This window comes from Populus nigra, chromosome 6, assembly GCF_951802175.1.
Source record: "Populus nigra chromosome 6, ddPopNigr1.1, whole genome shotgun sequence".
In the NCBI taxonomy this organism is placed as follows: Eukaryota; Viridiplantae; Streptophyta; class Magnoliopsida; order Malpighiales; family Salicaceae; genus Populus; species Populus nigra.
This window is the reverse complement of record NC_084857.1, coordinates 7,418,480-7,436,970: the sequence shown is the minus strand read 5'-3', so window position 1 is coordinate 7,436,970 and position 18,491 is coordinate 7,418,480. Positions and strand designations below refer to the sequence as shown.

At 35.0% G+C, this 18,491-nt stretch overlaps 3 protein-coding genes and 1 long non-coding RNA gene across 9 annotated transcripts; 2 read left to right on the top strand and 2 right to left on the bottom strand.

Annotated features, from left to right (window-relative positions):
• LOC133697721 (uncharacterized) lies at positions 1 to 5,505 on the top strand. 4 transcript variants are annotated; one of them, XR_009842919.1, is made up of 7 exons: positions 1 to 313; positions 551 to 2,318; positions 2,786 to 2,899; positions 3,002 to 3,151; positions 3,563 to 3,722; positions 4,086 to 4,201; positions 5,236 to 5,505. XR_009842919.1 is itself a non-coding variant. In XM_062120469.1 (6 exons), the coding sequence occupies exons 2-5, from the start codon at positions 564 to 566 to the stop codon at positions 3,707 to 3,709; spliced, it is 2,166 nt and encodes a 721-aa protein (XP_061976453.1). In that variant the 5' UTR covers positions 1 to 313; positions 551 to 563; the 3' UTR covers positions 3,710 to 3,722; positions 4,086 to 5,505. The 4 variants fall into 4 exon arrangements, 2 of the variants coding, with proteins under 2 accessions (XP_061976453.1, XP_061976451.1); XR_009842918.1 differs by having other exon boundaries at positions 4,285 to 5,505; XM_062120469.1 differs by having other exon boundaries at positions 4,086 to 5,505.
• A 2,624-nt stretch (positions 5,506 to 8,129) lies between these two features.
• Positions 8,130 to 11,504, top strand: LOC133696946 (uncharacterized). The gene is made up of 2 exons (XR_009842773.1): positions 8,130 to 8,300; positions 11,031 to 11,504. It is a non-coding gene; the product is annotated as an uncharacterized LOC133696946 (long non-coding RNA).
• LOC133696945 (cytochrome P450 CYP749A22-like) lies at positions 8,776 to 11,180 on the bottom strand. Its single transcript, XM_062119244.1, has 5 exons — positions 10,907 to 11,180; positions 10,553 to 10,776; positions 10,166 to 10,398; positions 9,604 to 9,982; positions 8,776 to 9,496 (listed from the first exon to the last, which is right to left on the bottom strand). The coding sequence occupies exons 1-5, from the start codon at positions 11,178 to 11,180 to the stop codon at positions 9,053 to 9,055; spliced, it is 1,554 nt and encodes a 517-aa protein (XP_061975228.1). The 3' UTR covers positions 8,776 to 9,052.
• Positions 11,505 to 14,053: 2,549 nt separating the features above from the next.
• Positions 14,054 to 16,367, bottom strand: LOC133696246 (cytochrome P450 CYP749A22-like). Of its 3 annotated transcripts, none has more exons than XM_062118376.1 (5): positions 15,898 to 16,367; positions 15,581 to 15,804; positions 15,240 to 15,472; positions 14,722 to 15,097; positions 14,054 to 14,618 (listed from the first exon to the last, which is right to left on the bottom strand). In XM_062118376.1, the coding sequence occupies exons 1-5, from the start codon at positions 16,169 to 16,171 to the stop codon at positions 14,190 to 14,192; spliced, it is 1,536 nt and encodes a 511-aa protein (XP_061974360.1). In that variant the 5' UTR covers positions 16,172 to 16,367; the 3' UTR covers positions 14,054 to 14,189. The 3 variants fall into 3 exon arrangements, with proteins under 3 accessions (XP_061974360.1, XP_061974359.1, XP_061974361.1); XM_062118375.1 differs by having other exon boundaries at positions 14,722 to 15,100; positions 15,898 to 16,365; XM_062118377.1 differs by having other exon boundaries at positions 14,722 to 15,100; positions 15,581 to 15,678; positions 15,898 to 16,365.
• Between the last annotated feature and the right edge of the window lie 2,124 nt (positions 16,368 to 18,491).

Here is an 18,491-nt window from a genome sequence, read left to right as displayed (position 1 = left end):
GAACAAATCAGATCAAAGAAAATCACATCAGCAGACGTCCGTTATACTCGTAAAGGACACACTCACGTAAAGGAAGCAACGAGAATCGTTCGTGCCTGGCAAGCTGAAATCGAAGGGGTAGCAAAAATAAATAAAGCGTTGGAATCTCCACTGAGAAAAATTGATTAATTTTGGAAACTCTTGCTTACTTTCATCTACCCAAATATTAAATATATATATAAAAATAAATTCCTAGCTTGAACCCCCCCTCTCTGCCCCTAGCATAGCGCGTTGGTTCGTTTTTTAGGAAATAGAAGAAGATTTCGCGTGAAAGGTAAGTTAAGTTTGGTATGCAATTTGCTATTTTGATTTTATTTTCTTCTTCTTTTTTGTGGTTTTATTAATGGAATTGTGTTTGGATTTTGTTTAATTAAGGTTTATTTCCATTTTTTTTGGTTGTTCACTCAGTGTACTTGTTGGTTTATTGAAATTTGTTTAGGTCTAGGGTTTTTAATTTACGACTTGAATTAGAAAGACCTAAGCTTAGAATTTGTTTATTTGTTTTTAACAGAGCAGTGGATTAAATGAGGGGAAAGGGAGTGTCGAGAGATTGTTCTTGCCGTAGAACTCGATCAGGGAAGAAAACGATAGGGGGCCGCGAAGGTCAAGGGAGTCTTGATAATATTGTTGTGATTGACGTTGATAGTGATGAGTTTGAAAACGTTATTATCGTTGATGTTCCAGAGTCTTCACAACAGAAGCTAAGAGGTTCTAGTGCTGCTAGAGAAGGAAGAAGTTCTCCATGCATAATAAGCGTTGACGACGACGACGACGACGATGAAGAAGAAGAAGATGAATGTTATACAGTGGATGATCATGAAATTAATGAACAAGTTGATGGTAACTTGGATAGTGATGGCACTTCTAGTCCAAGCAGTCCTGCCTCTGATCATAACGAGAAATCTGTTCACAGGGATGCTGATGGTTGTCGAGTTGCTGAGGAGAATAGACCTGTGTTCAAGCTGAGAAAGTGCAATAGAACTTATGCTGAGAAAGCTACCTCTAGAAATCGTTATGGTTTAGATTCAGATGCTGAGAAAGCTACCTCTAGAAATCGTTATGGTTTAGATTCAGATGCTGAGAGTGATTCGTCTGAAGATAATACCTCTGATTGTGAAGTTATGGAAGGTTCTTTTGGAGAGGTTCGTGAACAGTGGGAAAAGGCTTCCCTAAAGAGAAAATCCATGCGCTGTAAAGGTCTGGATGATCAGGCTAGTCCATGCAGTTCTCACAGTGATGTTCATCCAAATGTTGAAGTAGAAAAGAAGACCAAACAAAATTCAGAACCTGCTGTTTGCTCTAGTTCAAAAAATGTAAATTTTGGGAAAGTAAACTCTTGTGCCTCCAATGATGCTGGAGATGGAGTTTTAGGTGGTTTTCCTGCCAGTGCCAAGATGGGAAACCCTTTTGCAAAATGTAATCAGAAAGGCAAAAGCTTTTCAGGGTCATGGAAATCGAGAGCAGATGAGAATATTCATTTTCATTGGACTGGTGATGATCTTTTTGGAGGAGAGACATTCACAGGTGATGGTGATATTTCCTGTAACAAGTTTCAAACTGTAAATGGCCCTGGCAGTAAGTTTCCTCCAGGACCTTCTTCACAGTCCAATCAAGTTAAGGATGATAAACAATATCATGATAGAACATGTTTTCATGATATGGAACAAAACACCACGACAGAGCATTCTTTTCCAAATACCCAAAGAGGGCCTAGCTTGTACTCAGATGATGGGAAAGCAAGTGATTTGAATGACAATGACTCTTTGCCTGATGGTCACCATTTTGATGAGATACATAATGTTAATAACAGTCAAATTGGTTCAAAGGAGGAAGATAAAGAATTTACTCAGGTGCCATCTAGTTGCAAGACTTGTTCTAATGATGGAAGATGCAGAGAGAAGTTTGTGTCTTGCACTCAATCATCTGAGGATAAAGTGGTTGAAAATGTTGTAGCTCCCTCATGGACTACACAAGAAGTCAGGGATGAGAAATCTGATCACTATGAAAGAGCTCCTAGGGAAAAGTCTTCACAATGTCATGACACACTAAGTAAGCGAGGGATATCAAATTCTGCAGAAGGAAAGGAGGCGTTTACTGATTTTGCATCCAGCAGTCAACTTTGTTATGAAAGGGATCCATTATGTGCTTCACATGGTGATCTTTTGCTTTCTGCTGAAAGAGATATAATCAATGAGCGAGAAAAGCTCAAGGAGACTGATGAATACAAGCAAGCAATAGAAGAAGAATGGGCTGCTAGACATCGACAGCTACAGATTCAGGTTTATCCATAAATTAGTACTTTGATTTGTTGCTGATCATTGTGCTGTGCAAACAAAACATTATTTTATTAATAATTATACACGCATGTAAGGTTGAGGTTGGTCTTATCACAATCATTGTCAATTAACTTCTATTACATTTATATGTTTTCTTAATGCACCTTTTGTGATTATTTCTTTGTCTATGTGAGTGGAGTTGTGGTTGAGTTGGAAAAAATCAGGTTGGGTTGAATAGCTAGTTTCTCCCCCCGCTTTTTTTTTGTAAAATCTTTTGAAGACCACATCTTGGAAACCTCCGGAAACTTTAAGCCATGCTTTTGGTGCAAACCATGATCTCCGACTTGCTTTGGAAGAGATTCAAGTTGATTTTTAATATAAAAGATAAACATCTGATATTAAATGACTTTAGAATGCTCATAAGTAAATGAATATTTCATCTCATTTGCAATTTGTGCGTTCCTTCTCAGGCAGAAGAGGTTCGAAGATTGCGGAAGAGAAGAAAAGCTGAAACTTTACGTATTCTGGACATGGAGAGAAGGCAAAAACAGCGCTTGGAAGAAGTGAGAGAGACACAAAAGAAGGTTTGATTCCACATATTCTCCACTTGCATTTATCTATTCAGCATTGCACGCGCTGACATCAGTTTTTATAAGTCCTTACCTGTTCTCTGATGCCAAATTTAGGACGAGGAGAATTTGAACATGAAAGAGAGATTTCGTGTTGAAGTAAGGAAGGAGCTTTATAGATTGGAGGTTACATGCTTTAACATGGCATCATTACTTCGTGGCTTGGGAATCCATGTAGAAGGTGGCTTAAAACCCTTGCCAAACCAGGCAAGTCAAATTCCCATGCACTCTGATTATACCATCTGTTTCTGAATCATATCAATGCACATGATGTGAGTGAAGTCTTGGTTACTTGTTGAATTGATCCATGTTTCCAATGGTCCTTGCATCTTCCAACTTTGCTTTTACTGAAGGTTATGATACAGAAACCTGAATCGATGGCGTTCCATATTGAGCTTTTATATATTACCTTAAACTAATTGGCCTATAATGATCCTCTGGCAATGCCTTTATATATATATATATATATGTATTTTAAGAATAGAACCCATGTGTATTAGATCTCATTCTCATGCAAGCAGCCTTAGAGAAGTGGCCACCAAGACACCATAAATTGTTTGATTCCGTGCATGTCTATATCTTTTAATCCCTTTTAACTGTGTTTAGTGGTCATTTCAGGTGCATGCAGCTTATAAGCGAGCCTTGCTAAAATTACATCCTGACCGTGCATCAAAAACTGACATTCGTCAGCAGGTTGAGGCTGAGGAAAAATTTAAGCTTATTTCTCGAATGAAGGAGAAATTTTTGTCCACTTCATATCACTGAGTTGCAATAAAAGGTTAAAACACCACTAATTTTGTTCATTTGAATTGCTTCTCACTTGAAACGTGCAGAATCCTTTTTATGGTTTTCATCATTCTGTTGCCAGTCTGGCGAAGAGGGAAATCATATTTGTGAAGCAGTTATAATATTATGTGATCAGAGAAATTGTCTTAGAGTGTTCTTTCCACATCTTATGGGTCTGTTAAGAATAGAGTTTGGAGCACTGTGTCAGTTTTTCGAGGAGATTACTTGTGTCTATACCCAGTGGTAGTAATTTTTCATTGTGCAGTCAGCATAGTTTCAATTCATTGATGCTCCTGATTAAAATTTTGTATAATAATTATATAAAAAAATTGCGAATGCTGCTCTACTTCTGCAGCTTTTTTACATCCAAAGCTTGGTGCATGTATGTTAGCAAGATGGACCTGGTGTTTAGCTTTGATGGAATGATTTGGACTTGAGATGAAGTGTTTAAGTGATGCCATCGGGACTGAGGTAGGTCTTTGATTCATTTTTTACAATGTAAAATAAAAGATCAGCTTGTTAAACTAAATGTGTTTATGATTCAATTTGTGTAGAAAATATTATACTTGCTGCAGCACCTAACAGTTTACACTGTTGTGCAAGGAAATTAAACAAACAGTTGGAAGTGTTACCATCTAGTAAGATAATAAAAGTAAACTTATGTATTGGTATCGGGAGTTGCACATGTAGGATAAATGTTGTATCAATCGAGTTAACTTGGTTTTTTTTTTTAATTTTTTTTAATCAATTTTTTATTTTCAGTTTTACATTTCATTGTTTTCTTTAATTTTTTTTGTACGGAGTTATCTTGATTTCGTATCTAGATCGTGAATTTAGCATGTTGACTTGAGTTAGGTTTTTTGCTCTCTTTTAAAATTGATATTTTTTTAATTTATTCTTCAGTATTTAATTTGATTTGGTATTTGAACTTTAAATTATTTTTTTTTATATGTATTTAGTTATCCCATATTCATTTTTTCTTTTGTTATTAAATAGATATCTTCTAAGGGTATTTTTTTTTATATTAGAAAATATTTTTTTTAATCATTGTTATTTTTTTATCGTTGTTTTTTTTATATATAATTATATTATTAAATTAATCAAGTTTATTAAAAATACTCAAATTAATAGGTGAAATTCTAAATTTTTTCTGCTTGTTTAAAATATTATCATTGTTTATTTATTTTTTGTTATGAAAAATATAACTTGGTCGGTGACATAGCATAAGCCACCCTGAAGATATTCGAGCACTTCCGTTCTAGCTCTCTTGCAAGAAGAACAGTCCTAGTAAGCTAGCTCGCGGTTGTTTCCTGCCCCGCAACGTAAAAAGTATTGCACTCATCAATCAGATCATTTATCGATATCTTCTTGCTCTTATCTTCATCTTGATATGCCTTTAGAAGTTGGCCGTAGAAATCATGTCCGTAACCATCCAGTTTTCCTGAACTTGCCTCTTCCTCCCTTTTTTGCATCGTTTTTATGAAGTCTTCGATGCTTCCTTCCAGATACTCTGTCTTAATAAATCTTCTGCTACAGCGGATAACTCCAACAAGTTGTTCAAAGAACAGAGCTTTGTACATGTAAAATAACGCGAGGGGATACTTTTGTTTCAATTGTTTTATAATTCTGTTCTTTCTTTCTATAACTGTTTCAAGACTATTAGGTCTAATCCGAGAACTGTTGGATTATGTACCTACCCCATGTTTGATGTTAAAATTCGATAACTATTGGATTATGCAGCTTGAGGAATAATTTAATTGGTCAAGTTTTGGGTTTGCTCTTCGATGATCATGAGTTCGAGTCTTCTCATCTCTATTGGAAGGTTACATGATCATTAATTTTAGAGCTTGTATGATTAGTTGAGGTACGTATAAGTTGACACTACCATGTTAATAATAATAATAAAAAATAACCCTCGTTGACATATAAAAAATAAGTTGTCCTTCAAGTAGCTGCTTCCAAAAGCTGTCCTGGAGATTACTTCGGATGTCAAAACCTTAATTCTTGGAATATATCAATCTCCTTTACTTCATATTGATGCCTCCATCTTTCAAACATCGCACCCTCACAGCTGAAATTACTGGAATCATACTCTATAGACAAAAACAACATGAGATTTTTTTTAATATAAAATTAATTATATATCAGCTTCATGAACATTGCAAAAGAAAATTTAAAGCAAGAATTAATTTAGTCTCAAACTCTCTGCATGGAAATCATGGTCGGCCAGTTTCCTCATCCTAAACCACTTTTCACCTTCTGACGTTGCAAGCCCATTCCCTAGGTGTTTCTGCACATGGCTTTCGACTTCTATTTTGGGGTATGCTGCTTCTTTGTTGTTCAATACCTCTTTGATCAGCCCCGGTTCAGTGGTTACCGATCGAGCTCGTGTACCATGCCAATAAAGGAAGTTCTTCCCTACAGAAATTTGTTCCACAGATAATTGATAGGATTATTGGTAGTTTATATATTTTTATGTGATTGTAAGCTAGTCCTTTGTTTTACATTTTTTATGAATCCTATATTTTAAGCAAGAAAGTCATTAGAGTTAACTATAACTTAGTCTTTATAGTTTAATGAAAGTAATTAGTTAATATCCATAGTTTCAGAAGCTACATGTTTAATCCCTACATTTTCAATCTGTTTATAACCCAGTCCTTCCGTAAATTCTATGCTCTTTTCAAATTTGTGTTTTTTTTCCTTTTCTGAAAAATTGATTAGATAAAATAAAATTAGGCAATATAGGAAAATTTATTTGGAAAGAATGTTTTTTTTTTTTAAAAAAAGGGACTAAATTGAGGCGTTCAATGTTAGTCAAGAGACTATCATTAGTTCTGATACTACAAGGACCAATTAATTTGTTACAAAAAACTACAGGGACTAAGTTATAACTAACTCCAATCATTATCGATATATAAAAAAAGGAGGAGATTCTCACCGTAAAGCTTCATCCGTGCATAAATGTGAGGTTGGATCATAGGAAACAGATGATGTGATAATTCATGAGAGCTGTTCTTTGTTTCATTTATCATGTTGATAATCTCTTTGGTCTTCCCTTACAAATTGTATTCCCAGACAGAAATTTGTAAGAATGTCCTTTGATTCCCTGTGGCTTCATCCTTGACTGAAGAAGAATTGGAGTCCAACATACTTCCGTACAGGCACCAAAACACAACAAATGCACGCCGACATTTAATCGAAGTTTCAGAATATCAATCTTCATTTTCTTGATAAATTTAGTTTCAAAACCTCCAAAGGTAGGTTCTGAAAACTCATTAGATATGGATTCAGAGTCTTGTCACTAATCTTTGAAGAAGTAACACATTTATGCTCGATTTGCTAATTCCTTAAAGTATCATAAGCTGAAGGTCCGAGGATCCCTCCAAATATATATTTTGGTGTAAGAGACAGATATGCGAAGAGTCTCTCTTCATATAAATCTTACCTTAAAAAAATTCCTATGGAAAATACTCTTCAATATCCATATCTAGTAAAGGAGACCACTTGTTTATGACACAGAAAACGATTGTTGCAGCGAATGATATAGATACCTTCAATCTGAAAAAAGCCGTCCAAGAGAGTATTAAAAACCACCCTCAGTGTTGATTCGAGTTTTATTCAAATTGGTCTCTTCATATCAGCAAGGATAAATTGTTATTTATACCTCCTTAAGATTGTAATAAATAATTTTTATTCACGAAAACTTGAAGAACCTGCTTCTTAGACGTTGTAGCAAATACCTTTTGCATCCACACACATGGAGCACTAAGCCGACTTCACTTGGCGGGTTATTCATAACCGGTCTGATTCAATTAAAAATATAAATCGACTATAACCTGGTTAATATGAAAAAACCATTTAAAACATGTTTAATTTTTCTTAAATGATATTTTTTTTATAAAATAAAAAAATTTAACTGATCCTGGTGAACTTGTCTAATCTATGATGTGAGAATTTTCTCTATCCTGTTAAAAAAAACTATGACATGGGGAGATTTCCACGCACCTCTATATATATCATACTGAATTTTCGGATGTCTTCACAAGTAGGAGTAGCCTGCGTCACCTAAGCAAGGCAGCAAGCAAGGTCCGGTAGCAGGATTTGACTGAAAAAAAGGAGCAGCTGGGACGGAGGGATCAAGATAAAAAAAAACTGAGGTGTATATTTCAGAGGGGAGAGGCCTGTAACAATCGGGAAACATAAAGGACATGAGATTTTTAAAATTAGAAGGATGCCACTATATTCTCCCTTGCTTTTGTGTCCCACTTTTGGAATGTGAAATTGCATTTTGTTTTAATTATAGTTTTAAAAATATTTAATTAATTTTTGCATAGATCCTATTTAAAATTAAAATTATAAAAAAATTTATAATTTACAATTTTTTTTAAATCACAAAAATTATTATAATATCAAACACTATGATGTTAAGGATAACCCAACCCTTGTTTCACATCGAGCTCGAAGTTTGAGTCTTGAACTAGACCTTGGTTTTCTTTTGCAGCTTGAAAGGGTGAATGAGCTTTAAGCATTTATGCTTAAGGAATTTCTAAATGCACAATTGTAATTACAGGTAAGTTTCGAAATTACTCTCACATGCTAGAATATGTTAGATGAGCAAGTGACTTGATATTGTGGTTTGAATCAGTTGTGAACTAGGGGTTTTTTTTTAGTTCTTATTCGGGATGGCAATGGGCGATGGGGGATTTCGCCTCCTCTGTACTTTTTCCCTTGTTCTCAAGCAGAACAAATCTTTTCCGCAAACCCTGATACGGCAGGGTTGCCGACTTGCTGGGTGTGGACCAAGGATATACCGTCTCCACCTCAAAAAATCCATTCTGATTTGATGAGTGAGGCACGAGTTTATCAAGGCAGACAAAATTTGCCACCTCTAGCTAGTTATTCTATATTTTGGCCTTGAAATATTGACAGAAGTTAAAAATATGTTTCTTTTGGAAAAGATCTCTGAACTGATAGATTTTTTATTCTTCCTACATCTTTACCGAGTTATCTGATGTGTTTCTTTTAGGAAAAAAAAAAAAGTACTGATAAAGGAGACTTTTTAAAGTAGAATCAAATATCCTGAAGTTACATTTGGGCTAAATACTAGTACAACATTTCCTCAATCTTCCAGTCGTCATCGTTTCTGTATCTTTGGCGATCATTTATATTTCAGCTAAGTTCTTCGGGACGGAGTGGAGCGTTTATAGATATTCAATTCTCAATCTTACTACACAGAAAAGATTGATCTAGACATCAAACTGAAGGCTTCAATCTCTTGTTATTTGAGAGCGATACGCTCACATTTAGGGAATACAGGAATTATCAGAACAATTTGGGTTCATATGGTTGGAGAATGACTTGAACTCCATGCTGTGGGCACATTGTTAGAACTTCAACTGGGCAGTGGGCATAAGTTGGTGAGAGAGTAAACCTGTAACGTTGCAGGATCATAGAGAGTGCAACCTTTGTTTCTGTAAGTGCAAAGTTCACCCCCACGCAAGTTCGAGGTCCCAAACCAAATGGAAAGAATGCAGCAATGTTATTTTTTGTAGCTTTAGCTAACCCTTCTGCAAATCTCTCTGGTTTAAAAAGATGAACATCTTCTCCCCATATTTCAGGATTTTGATGAAGTGCTAAAGTTGAAATGAGGACTTCCATATTAGCTGGAACAGTTATTTTTCCCATTTTAATTTCCCTTTCAACTCTCCTTATCACAACAGCACCAGGAGAATATAGTCTTAGAGATTCATTAATTACCATACTCATCTACAAAGAAGAAAAGACAGAAAATATAGTCAAAGAACTGAATCAAATGGTAAAATGTCGCAAAGTTCATAATTTTGGTTAGAAGCCATGGTGGCATGGTTGCTTACAATTTTCAATTTTGCAATGCTATCTTGACTTGGATTTTGTTGGCCAAATAATTCAAGCACCTCATTCCTTGCTTTATCTTGCCAATCTGTGTGAATTGCTAGAAGAAGAACACTCCAGGTAAGTAAGCTTGATGTCGTTTCCTGCCCACCTACATAAAAAGTCTTGCACTCATCAATGAGGTCATCTACTGATATTTTCTTGTTCTTATCCGAATCGTGATAGGCCTCTAGGAGCAATCCAAAGAAATCATGTCCATAGCCATTTATATTTCCTAACATTGCCTCGTGCTCTCTTTTCTTCATCATGTTCATGAAAGAGCTTCTTATTGTCGCTTCCAGATTTTCTGATTCAATGTCATCACTTGTCTTAAAAAAATTTCTGCAACAACAGGAAAGGCCATTCATTTGTACAAAATTATAACCTTGTAGATATGAAAAAGGGGGAGCCTGAAAATGAGAAAAGTAAAAGATTTAAAAATTCTGGTCAGCCAGATAATTCTCTACAAGGAAAAACTCATTTCAGGCATGATTATGCCGATGCATGCACATATATGCTGTTTACCCAATTCCAGGAATTCTAATTCTGTAATTGTTTCCTGAAATAATGTGAGCCATCCTCGTTAGCATATCAAATATGTGCTGCCCTTCCAAGTAGCTGCTTCCAAAAGCTGTCCTGGAAATAATTTCTGATGTTAAAACCTTGAACTCTCGAAACACGTCTATCTCCTTGCTCTCATAATGTCTCCATCTTTGAAGCATAATCTCTGAACTGGCAATCATTGCTGGAATCATATTCTGCAGAACATAAAAACGGTGCTTACTAGTTGTTGGTTGAATTACCCTAGGTGGGTAAATTTCATAGATACTTGTGCTGTTTATCTACTCAATAGTAGTTTAATTATATATCTGCTAGCTTCACGAACAGTTCAAAACCAAAACAAGAATTTACTTTTAAGCTCCCTCCATGGAAAGCATGGTTGGCCAGTTTTCTCATCCTTAACCATTTTTCACCTTCTGATGTGACAAGTCCATCCCCTAGGAGCTGCTTTACGTAATTTGGGGCCTTTGCTTTTGGGTATGCTCTATCTTTGTTGTTCAATATCTCTTTGATCAGCTCAGGTTCTGTGATGATCAATTGTGGTTGTGGACCGTGCCATTGAAGGAAGTTCATCCCTGTACAGAAATTTGTAGTCAAAATTAAATTATATAATTCTGCAGACATTTTGTTGATATCAAAAGTTATAATTCATCTAAATTTAAGCAAGGATATTGCTTTTTATCTAAAGTATGAGAAGATTGTTACCGTAGAGCTTGATCCACGAATAAATGTGAGGTTGAATTATAGGGAATGTATGATGTAATACTTCCTTGGGACTGCTCCTAATTTTACTTATCATGTTGATGATCTCTTTGGTGTTACCATGCAGGAATCTATAAGAAGGGCCTTTGATTCCTTGTGACTTCATCGACGACTGAATGCGAATTGGAGTCCACCACACTTTATGAAAGAACTTGACGAGAATAATGACAATGGATAAGAACAGACAGCTTGAAAAGTAGAATATTGGGGTCGCCATTGCTGCTAGAAGAATGTGTTCTTCACTGACTGAACATAAACAGAGAAACCCTGGTTTTAATATAGAGGGCTTTGGTACCTTGGAATTGTTGTTTACATGAGAGAAAACTACATTCCCATCTGGCTCTATCCTCTAGACAGGTAGCAAAAACAACAACCACCTGTAGATAGTGAGCTGCATTGTAGAATCTATCGAAAAAAGCAGCAAAAACAACAACCACCTGTAGATAGTGAACTGCATTGTAGAATCTATCGAAAAAAGCAGTCCAAGACAACCTGTCCAAAATCACAACCTTAAAGAACTTGCTCGTTTAGCATTTTGCTAGTTCTGATTTTCCTAGAGTTGTCTTCTTCTTCTTTGTTTTGTTGATGAAAATTTTATGAACTGGATGAATACTAAATACAAACAGATTTGAATGGATGGATTTTTTTAAATAATTATTTTACTCGATAATATTGTAAAACTGGATTCAAACCTAAACCTAACTAATATACATAATGGATATGCAGTAAGTTACATGAAAAAATATTAATACATACAATTAACAATCCATCTAATTTGTATCAACAATTTGGTCTCTTGTTGCTGACGTGGTGCAATTCATTATCTTAACTATCACCAAAGCACCGGCCTTTTGCCGGCAGTCTGTAGACAAATTTCAGACATTGAAAACTACATGAACGTGGCGTTAAATATCATGCTTGATGTCATTTATGGTAGCTGTGATCTGAGAAAACTTAGGAAAGTCTTCTCTTTTCTTGTTTGAACAAAACGAAGATGCCGAGACACCAGAAAACTTCTCTCGTCTTTTTGTAGACGACAAACATGACTGTAAGTTCAATTACGGATGATTTATAAGCCTTGCTGTAATCGTTCAAAGACAAATAATTAAAAAGTTTACTATAACTTTGTCTCTGTAGTTTAGCAAAATCAATTAACTAGTCCCCATGGTATTTCAAATTACATATTTGATCTCTATGTTTTTTAAACAATTTATAACTTCTTTTTATCTATTTTAATTTTCAATTAACCAATCTCATGGTTTTAAAACTGTTGATGTAAAAAAAAAAAAATATGTTGATGAGATCTTAGAACAAAATAATAGAAGATGTTCCGATTAGTTACATCCAATTTTATTTTTGAAAATTTTAAATTTTCTTAGTTTAATTTAATTTTTTTTTAATGAAATTGGCTATTAATTTATTATAATTTGTTATAGAAAAACATAGTTTAAGATATAGTATCAAAGTATAAAAGGAGGCAAAATGTTTGACCAATCTAAAATTTTCTAGTGTTGATTATTTGGTGTTTTATGGTGGAAATGAGTTGAAAAAAATAAATTTTTTAGCCAAAATCTCAATTCTTTAAATTTTCTAGTCACCACATTGATGATAGGTTCTAGGTTTATAAGTGACGTGTCGTTCACTTCAACAGAAATAATATATTATTTTTTATATAAAAAAAGATAAATGAGCGGGCGATTGTCTATCTCTAGGCTAAGGAAAAAAAAAACATTGGCCTAGCATTAACTTTGTTTTTTTTTCTTTATTCTTTATTCTTTTTATTTTTTCTTCAAATTTCTTAGCAAATCTTCTTTTTTTTTATTGCATTTTTTTATTATTTAAGTTTAGATTAGATGGATCACACCATAAGACTTGAGTCCACCTAAAACATTATCATGTTAATATTTATAAAAAAAATAAAACAACGAGGTATATAGGTTTTTTAGTCAAATATAATTTTAATTAAGTTGGATAAGTCGGTTGGACCTAACAAATTAACCAGTTATATTAGTTTAATTTCCACACGATTTAAATGACATGCTTTAATTGGTGGAAAAAAAATAGCATTATGGTAACCTTAGTCAATTTTATTAAGCGTACAACTTCAAATTTTGAATTCACAATCCGAATTTTTCATGTTGCTAAAAATCATGTTAAAAATGGTTGTATATTTTTTTGCACCAATTTTTTTTATCCGTACCGCAACGAAGCACTGGTGACTAGTTTGATATAGGGATTGAATAATTTATTTTGATAAACTATGCAGGGACTCGGTAAAACAAAAATTGCTATTGAAGAACTGTTCTGATGCACTGCCACCATGTCTGTCGAGAAATCTGTTAGTAACCCTACTTTTCAGAAAGAGAATATGACATACAATCCTATCACCTGTGTGTTTGACAAGTTTAAACATTCTGTATCCTTGACTAGAATACTGGTTTTAACCCATCTAAATTTGTTTTTTCCTTCTGATAGGCAAGTCTTCCTGTCGGTAAAAATATTTCCCTGTCATGTTGCAGCATCAACCACCGCCATAATGTGAGCTTATCCTTCCCTTCTGATTATTCAATGAGAGATATCGTCGGCAATGGAAAGATTAGAAATTAGGGGGCCACAACTATTGATGATGCCCTTCTCATCACTGACAATTCTGAGAGTGACAATTGACAGGTATGTTACACCAGAACAGATAAAAAAAAAAAAAGGCATTTAGACTTTTAGAGATTGTGCAAGTGCCTAAATTAGACGTCTAGAAGTTTTGTCATGGAATCTTTATATGGAATTGTAAGTAACTTCCTTCAACCATTCTGAGATGCCATTTTCAGCCTTAATTTATATCATTTGGAAGTCGAAATGCGGTGAAATGTTGCGAAATGAGATGAAATAATTCATTCTAGGCAAGGAACTAACATGATGAAATTAAGGATAACATAAACTTGCCTTGTGGATCATATATCCTTACTCCTCCATTAAAGCTTTCAAGCAGTATTTGCTAAGCACATTGCTCAGACGGAATTTGATCCAGCTGTTCTTCGAAGTTAATAACCATGTTTAATTGTGCAGAGACTTTCTTTATGTGGTATAGATCCATTTATGTCTAATAAATGAATTATATTTCCATAACTTCCTGCATCAGATTTATTTCAAAGTCTTTGTTTTCATCAATACTATCTGCATTTTGCAGTACCAAGTGTAATCTAGCATATCTCAAGCAAGCCCCCCTATTTTACAGTGCCTCGAATAGGATTTGAAGTCCATATCGTGGGCTTATTGTTAGAATGTGCTCTGGCGAGTGGACATAGGTGGGTGACAAAGTGAAGCTGTAATGCTGTAGAATCATAGAGAGTGCAATCTTAATTTCTGAAAGTGCAAAGTTCAAGCCCACACAACTTCGAGGTCCCAAGCCGAATGGAAGAAAAGCAGTGGCATTATTCTTGGAAGCTTCGGCCACCCCGCCTGCAAATCTTTCTGGTTTGAAAAGGTGAGCATCTTCCCCCCATATTTGTGGATTATTGTGAAGTGCAAGTACTGACAAACTCAGAGTCATCTTTGCCGGAACAATTAGGTTCCCCAGTTTGACTTCCCTTTGGACTTCTCTCGTGAGATTGAAAACTGGAGGATATAGCCTTAAAGACTCATTAACAATCATGGTCATCTACAGGGAAAAAGCAGAGAATTTATATACCTAACTGATCAGAACATGTTTATGCACGTATTGATGAATTTGATTAGGCACTAGGGAACTACGGTATGCTTACAGTTTTCAGTCTTCCAATACTATCAGGACATGGATTTTGCTGGCCAAATATTTGAAGCACCTCCTCCCTTGCTCTGTTTTGCCAATCTGTATGAATTGCTAGAAAGAGAAGCGTCCAGGTAAGTGAGCTTGTGGTTGTTTCATGTCCAGCAACATAAAAAGTCTTGCACTCATCGATCAGATCATCTATTGATATTTTCTTTGTCTTATCATTTTCATGATAAGCCTTTAGAAGTAGACCAAGAAAATCACTTCCATAACCATCTGGTTCAGTACCCATCATCACCTCTTCTCTTCTCTTTATAACCTTTAACATAGAGTCCCGTATCCCTCGATCAAGTTTCTCTGATTCAATATCATCCCTTGTCTTGAAAAATCTTCTGCCAAAACAGAATACTAAGAATAACTATGCATTCGAAAATGAATTGAAAAAAATAAAACTTACAGGAAAAACAAAAAGATACTAACTACACTACTATAAATCATGTTTTAGTAGAAAAGGAGAGGTATGATGCACACTTAATCCCAGAAATTCCAACTTTATAGTTGTTTCTGCCAACTATGAGAGCCATTCTCGTCAGCATATCAAAGATGTTTTTCCCTTCCAGATAACTGCTCCTGAAAGCAGCCCTGGAAATTATCTCTGATGTTAAGACCTTGAATTCTTGGAAGACCTCAATTTCCTTGATTCCCTCCCGTCTCCATCTGTCAAGCATTGTCTCTACACTCACGATCATTGCTGGAATCGTCCCCTATAAGAAAAATGATCTGTTTGTTCAATTTAGTTTCTGGAATACTTGCATCAGTACACTTTGCTGTAAATCTCGTCAACAATGTAAACATCACAAGTAATAACTTACTTTCAAGCTCTCTGCATGAAATGCGTGGATCGCTAGTTTACGCATCTTAAGCCATTTTTTACCTTGGGACAATACAAGTCCATCCCCTAAGAGCTTCTCTGCATAATTTTGGATCACTAATTTAGGGTATGCTCCATCTTTATTGCTCAATACCTCTTTGATCAGCTTAGGTTCAGTGATTACTAATTGAGCTTGGGGACCATACCAATTAAGAAAGTTCATCCCTGGTAGCATTTGCAAATTTTAGAATTTTCATTTAAATAAACTTCCAATCAAGAATACAATCCTTGAGGGTTTAAGCAACATATAAATCTTACCATACAGCTTGATCCACGAATAAACATGAGGTTGAATTCTAGCAAGCATCTGGTGTGATAGTTCCATTGGACTGCTCATGATTTCATTTCTCATATTGTAAATCTCTTTGGTGTTTCCATGTAGAAACCTGTAAGGAGGACCTTTCATGCCTTGTGACCTCATCGCAGATTGTAATCGAATTGGATCCCACCATACTTTGATGAAGAACTTTATGAGATGTAGAATGAAAAGCACACACAGGCAACTTAGAATGAAAATTATCAGGGCTTCCATTACTACCACAGCCAAATCCCTTCAACTACTAGAGTTATTGTCAAACCAGAGATTCACTCATTAACAAGGGCTCAGGAAACGTGAGAGGTTTGCAGAGGAAATAAAATATGTACTAGTTTAGTTTTGGTGTCAGAGGGAAAAAAGATATTTTATTTTGAGAATCACATGTTCTTTTCTGCCCAAAGTCACATTCTAAAATAAACCTGTCCAGAACATTAACGAGAGATTCCATTTTTAACCAGGCAGCTAACTTACTCGGTTGTCACATACCTCTCAGCTAAGGGATGTGGCAAAGAAAAAAGTTTGTCTGATAGCGATTTTATTTATTTATTTATTATTCTTCACTAGCTGTGTAACTTTTCCTTGCTGGTAGTACCATTCTCCCTCCGAGGATCCCACTGCCACAGGACCACAATTGATGGCGATCTTTTCTTTTTATTCCCTTTTCTATTAGAATAAGTTCAAATCTCTTAGTTTAATACTTTACCGCTATGTGTGGACGCAGGCCTGAATTATTATTATTTTTTTCATCAAAAATGACTTTCAGCATACGTGTTTTTAAGAACGAAAAAAAAATCTGTAATAGAATCATAGACCCAACTACATAAAATATAAGTTATTAGATTATTAAAAAAAAGCATTAAAAAGGATAACAAATTAACTAAATAAAAAAAAACGATCACCATAACTTGGATTGTTGTTTTCTTTTTTAAATAAGACAAATAATATAATTCGATTTCTAGCTAATTAAATGTAAAATAATGAAGTTAGGTAAAAAACACTTGAATTGACCCGAGTTAAAATAATAAATTTACAAATCTAGTAATAAAAACCAAGTCAATCCGGCCGGGTTGAAGAATTGAATATAAGCCGGTGAATGCTATTTTTACTCTTTTTATTTATTTATTAGCTATTATCACTATAATGTGGTTTGACGTCAATTGGTATGCTTTACAAACACCAGAAAAGCAACAATGGTAACAAAAGCAAGCACCTAATCTCAAAGCTTTCTCCATGGAAAGCGTGATTGGCTAGTTTACGCATTTTTAACCTCTGGAAAACACAGGTCCATCCACAAATAACTTTCTGATGTATTTCCGGGACCCTCCTCATTTGGAAAATGCGTCCTCACTGCTGTTGAAAATCTCCTTCACCATCTGAGGATCTGTGACCACCAATTGAGCTCGAGTACCTTGCCAATAAAGGGGGCTAGTCTCTGTACCAATTTGTAGACGTATTATTGCAAGTTGTTCCAAGAATTCTACCGAGAACACTATCACTGAGAATCCTAATCAATTATTATTCTTACCAAAGAGCTTGACCCATGAATAAATGTGTGGCTGAGCTTTTGGTAGTGTATGATGAGACAAATGATCGATGGGATTGTTCAAGCTCTCCTTTCCCTTGTTGTTTATCTATTTTGTGTTTCCATGGAGGAATATGTAAGTAGCGCCTTTTATTCCTTGTGATCTCATAATTGATCGCAGGAAAATTGGATTCTAAAGGACTTGCAAGAATAAAGAGGAGGTATAAACACAGACAACCTGAAAGCCAAGTTACTTTTTGATAAACTAAATTTAATAGGGAAAAACTCGCAAAAAATCCAAAAAAATCCCTAGCCTCGGGCATGGTAGCCCAATCTCATGCTGGGCACATGCTCGGGCTTGATTATGGAAACTCAAGCCCACCATTTAGCCATATGTTTATTGGTGGACAAACGCCCAGCCTTGTTGGGTATGCTGCCTAGCTGATGCGGGGTGCACTGCCCAACACCCTATAGCGTGTTGAGAGTGACATGCACAACCTTGTTGGGTGTGCTGCCTAGTTGGTATTGGGCGTGCACCCTAATAACCCCGTGAGCTCGAGTTAGTGTGTATGAATCTGTTTTTCATCTCTAATAGGTTCAAACACCTTTCTCGCAGATCCTTCAGTGTTTTATACTGATTCAATACGTATTATTTTGAGTAAAATATATCTTAAAATATAACAAGAATAAAATTACACTTCAGCTTCTCATTTCCATAAAAAACAAGACTCATGGAGTTTAAATATACCATGACTCTTTTAAACTTGAGATTCACAATCTTTTTGTTCTAAACATTTTCAACATATATACTTTTAAAATTTATTTTTTTAAAATATCATTACACTTTATTTCTCTACAAAGTTAATAACTTAAGCATCAAATAGTTTTCATTTTCATCATAAGAGACTTTTTGATGATACCATCTATTATTTACTTTAATTTACCAGGCATCACCTATTCTGTTATCAACTTCATTCCATCTAAATTTTTTTATATTAAGCCATCAAGTATTTT

Excerpts from the sequence above, each read along its gene's own strand:
- LOC133696945 (XM_062119244.1), bottom strand. The coding sequence starts at position 11,180 with ATGGCGACCCCAATATTCTACTTTTCAAGCTGTCTGTTCTTATCCATT. Across the intron at positions 10,399-10,552 it reads TCCATGGAGGGAGCTTAAAA|AATATGATTCCAGCAATGAT; the intron begins GTAAATTCTTGT and ends TATGTTCTGCAG. Across the intron at positions 9,497-9,603 it reads GCATTGCAAAATTGAAAATT|ATGAGTATGGTAATTAATGA; the intron begins GTAAGCAACCAT and ends TCTTCTTTGTAG.
- LOC133696246 (XM_062118375.1), bottom strand. The coding sequence starts at position 16,171 with ATGGAAGCCCTGATAATTTTCATTCTAAGTTGCCTGTGTGTGCTTTTC. Across the intron at positions 15,473-15,580 it reads TTCATGCAGAGAGCTTGAAA|GGGACGATTCCAGCAATGAT; the intron begins GTAAGTTATTAC and ends TTTTTCTTATAG. Across the intron at positions 14,619-14,721 it reads GTATTGGAAGACTGAAAACT|ATGACCATGATTGTTAATGA; the intron begins GTAAGCATACCG and ends TTTTCCCTGTAG.
- LOC133697721 (XM_062120469.1), top strand. The coding sequence starts at position 564 with ATGAGGGGAAAGGGAGTGTCGAGAGATTGTTCTTGCCGTAGAACTCGA. Across the intron at positions 2,900-3,001 it reads TGAGAGAGACACAAAAGAAG|GACGAGGAGAATTTGAACAT; the intron begins GTTTGATTCCAC and ends TGCCAAATTTAG. Across the intron at positions 3,152-3,562 it reads TAAAACCCTTGCCAAACCAG|GTGCATGCAGCTTATAAGCG; the intron begins GCAAGTCAAATT and ends TGGTCATTTCAG.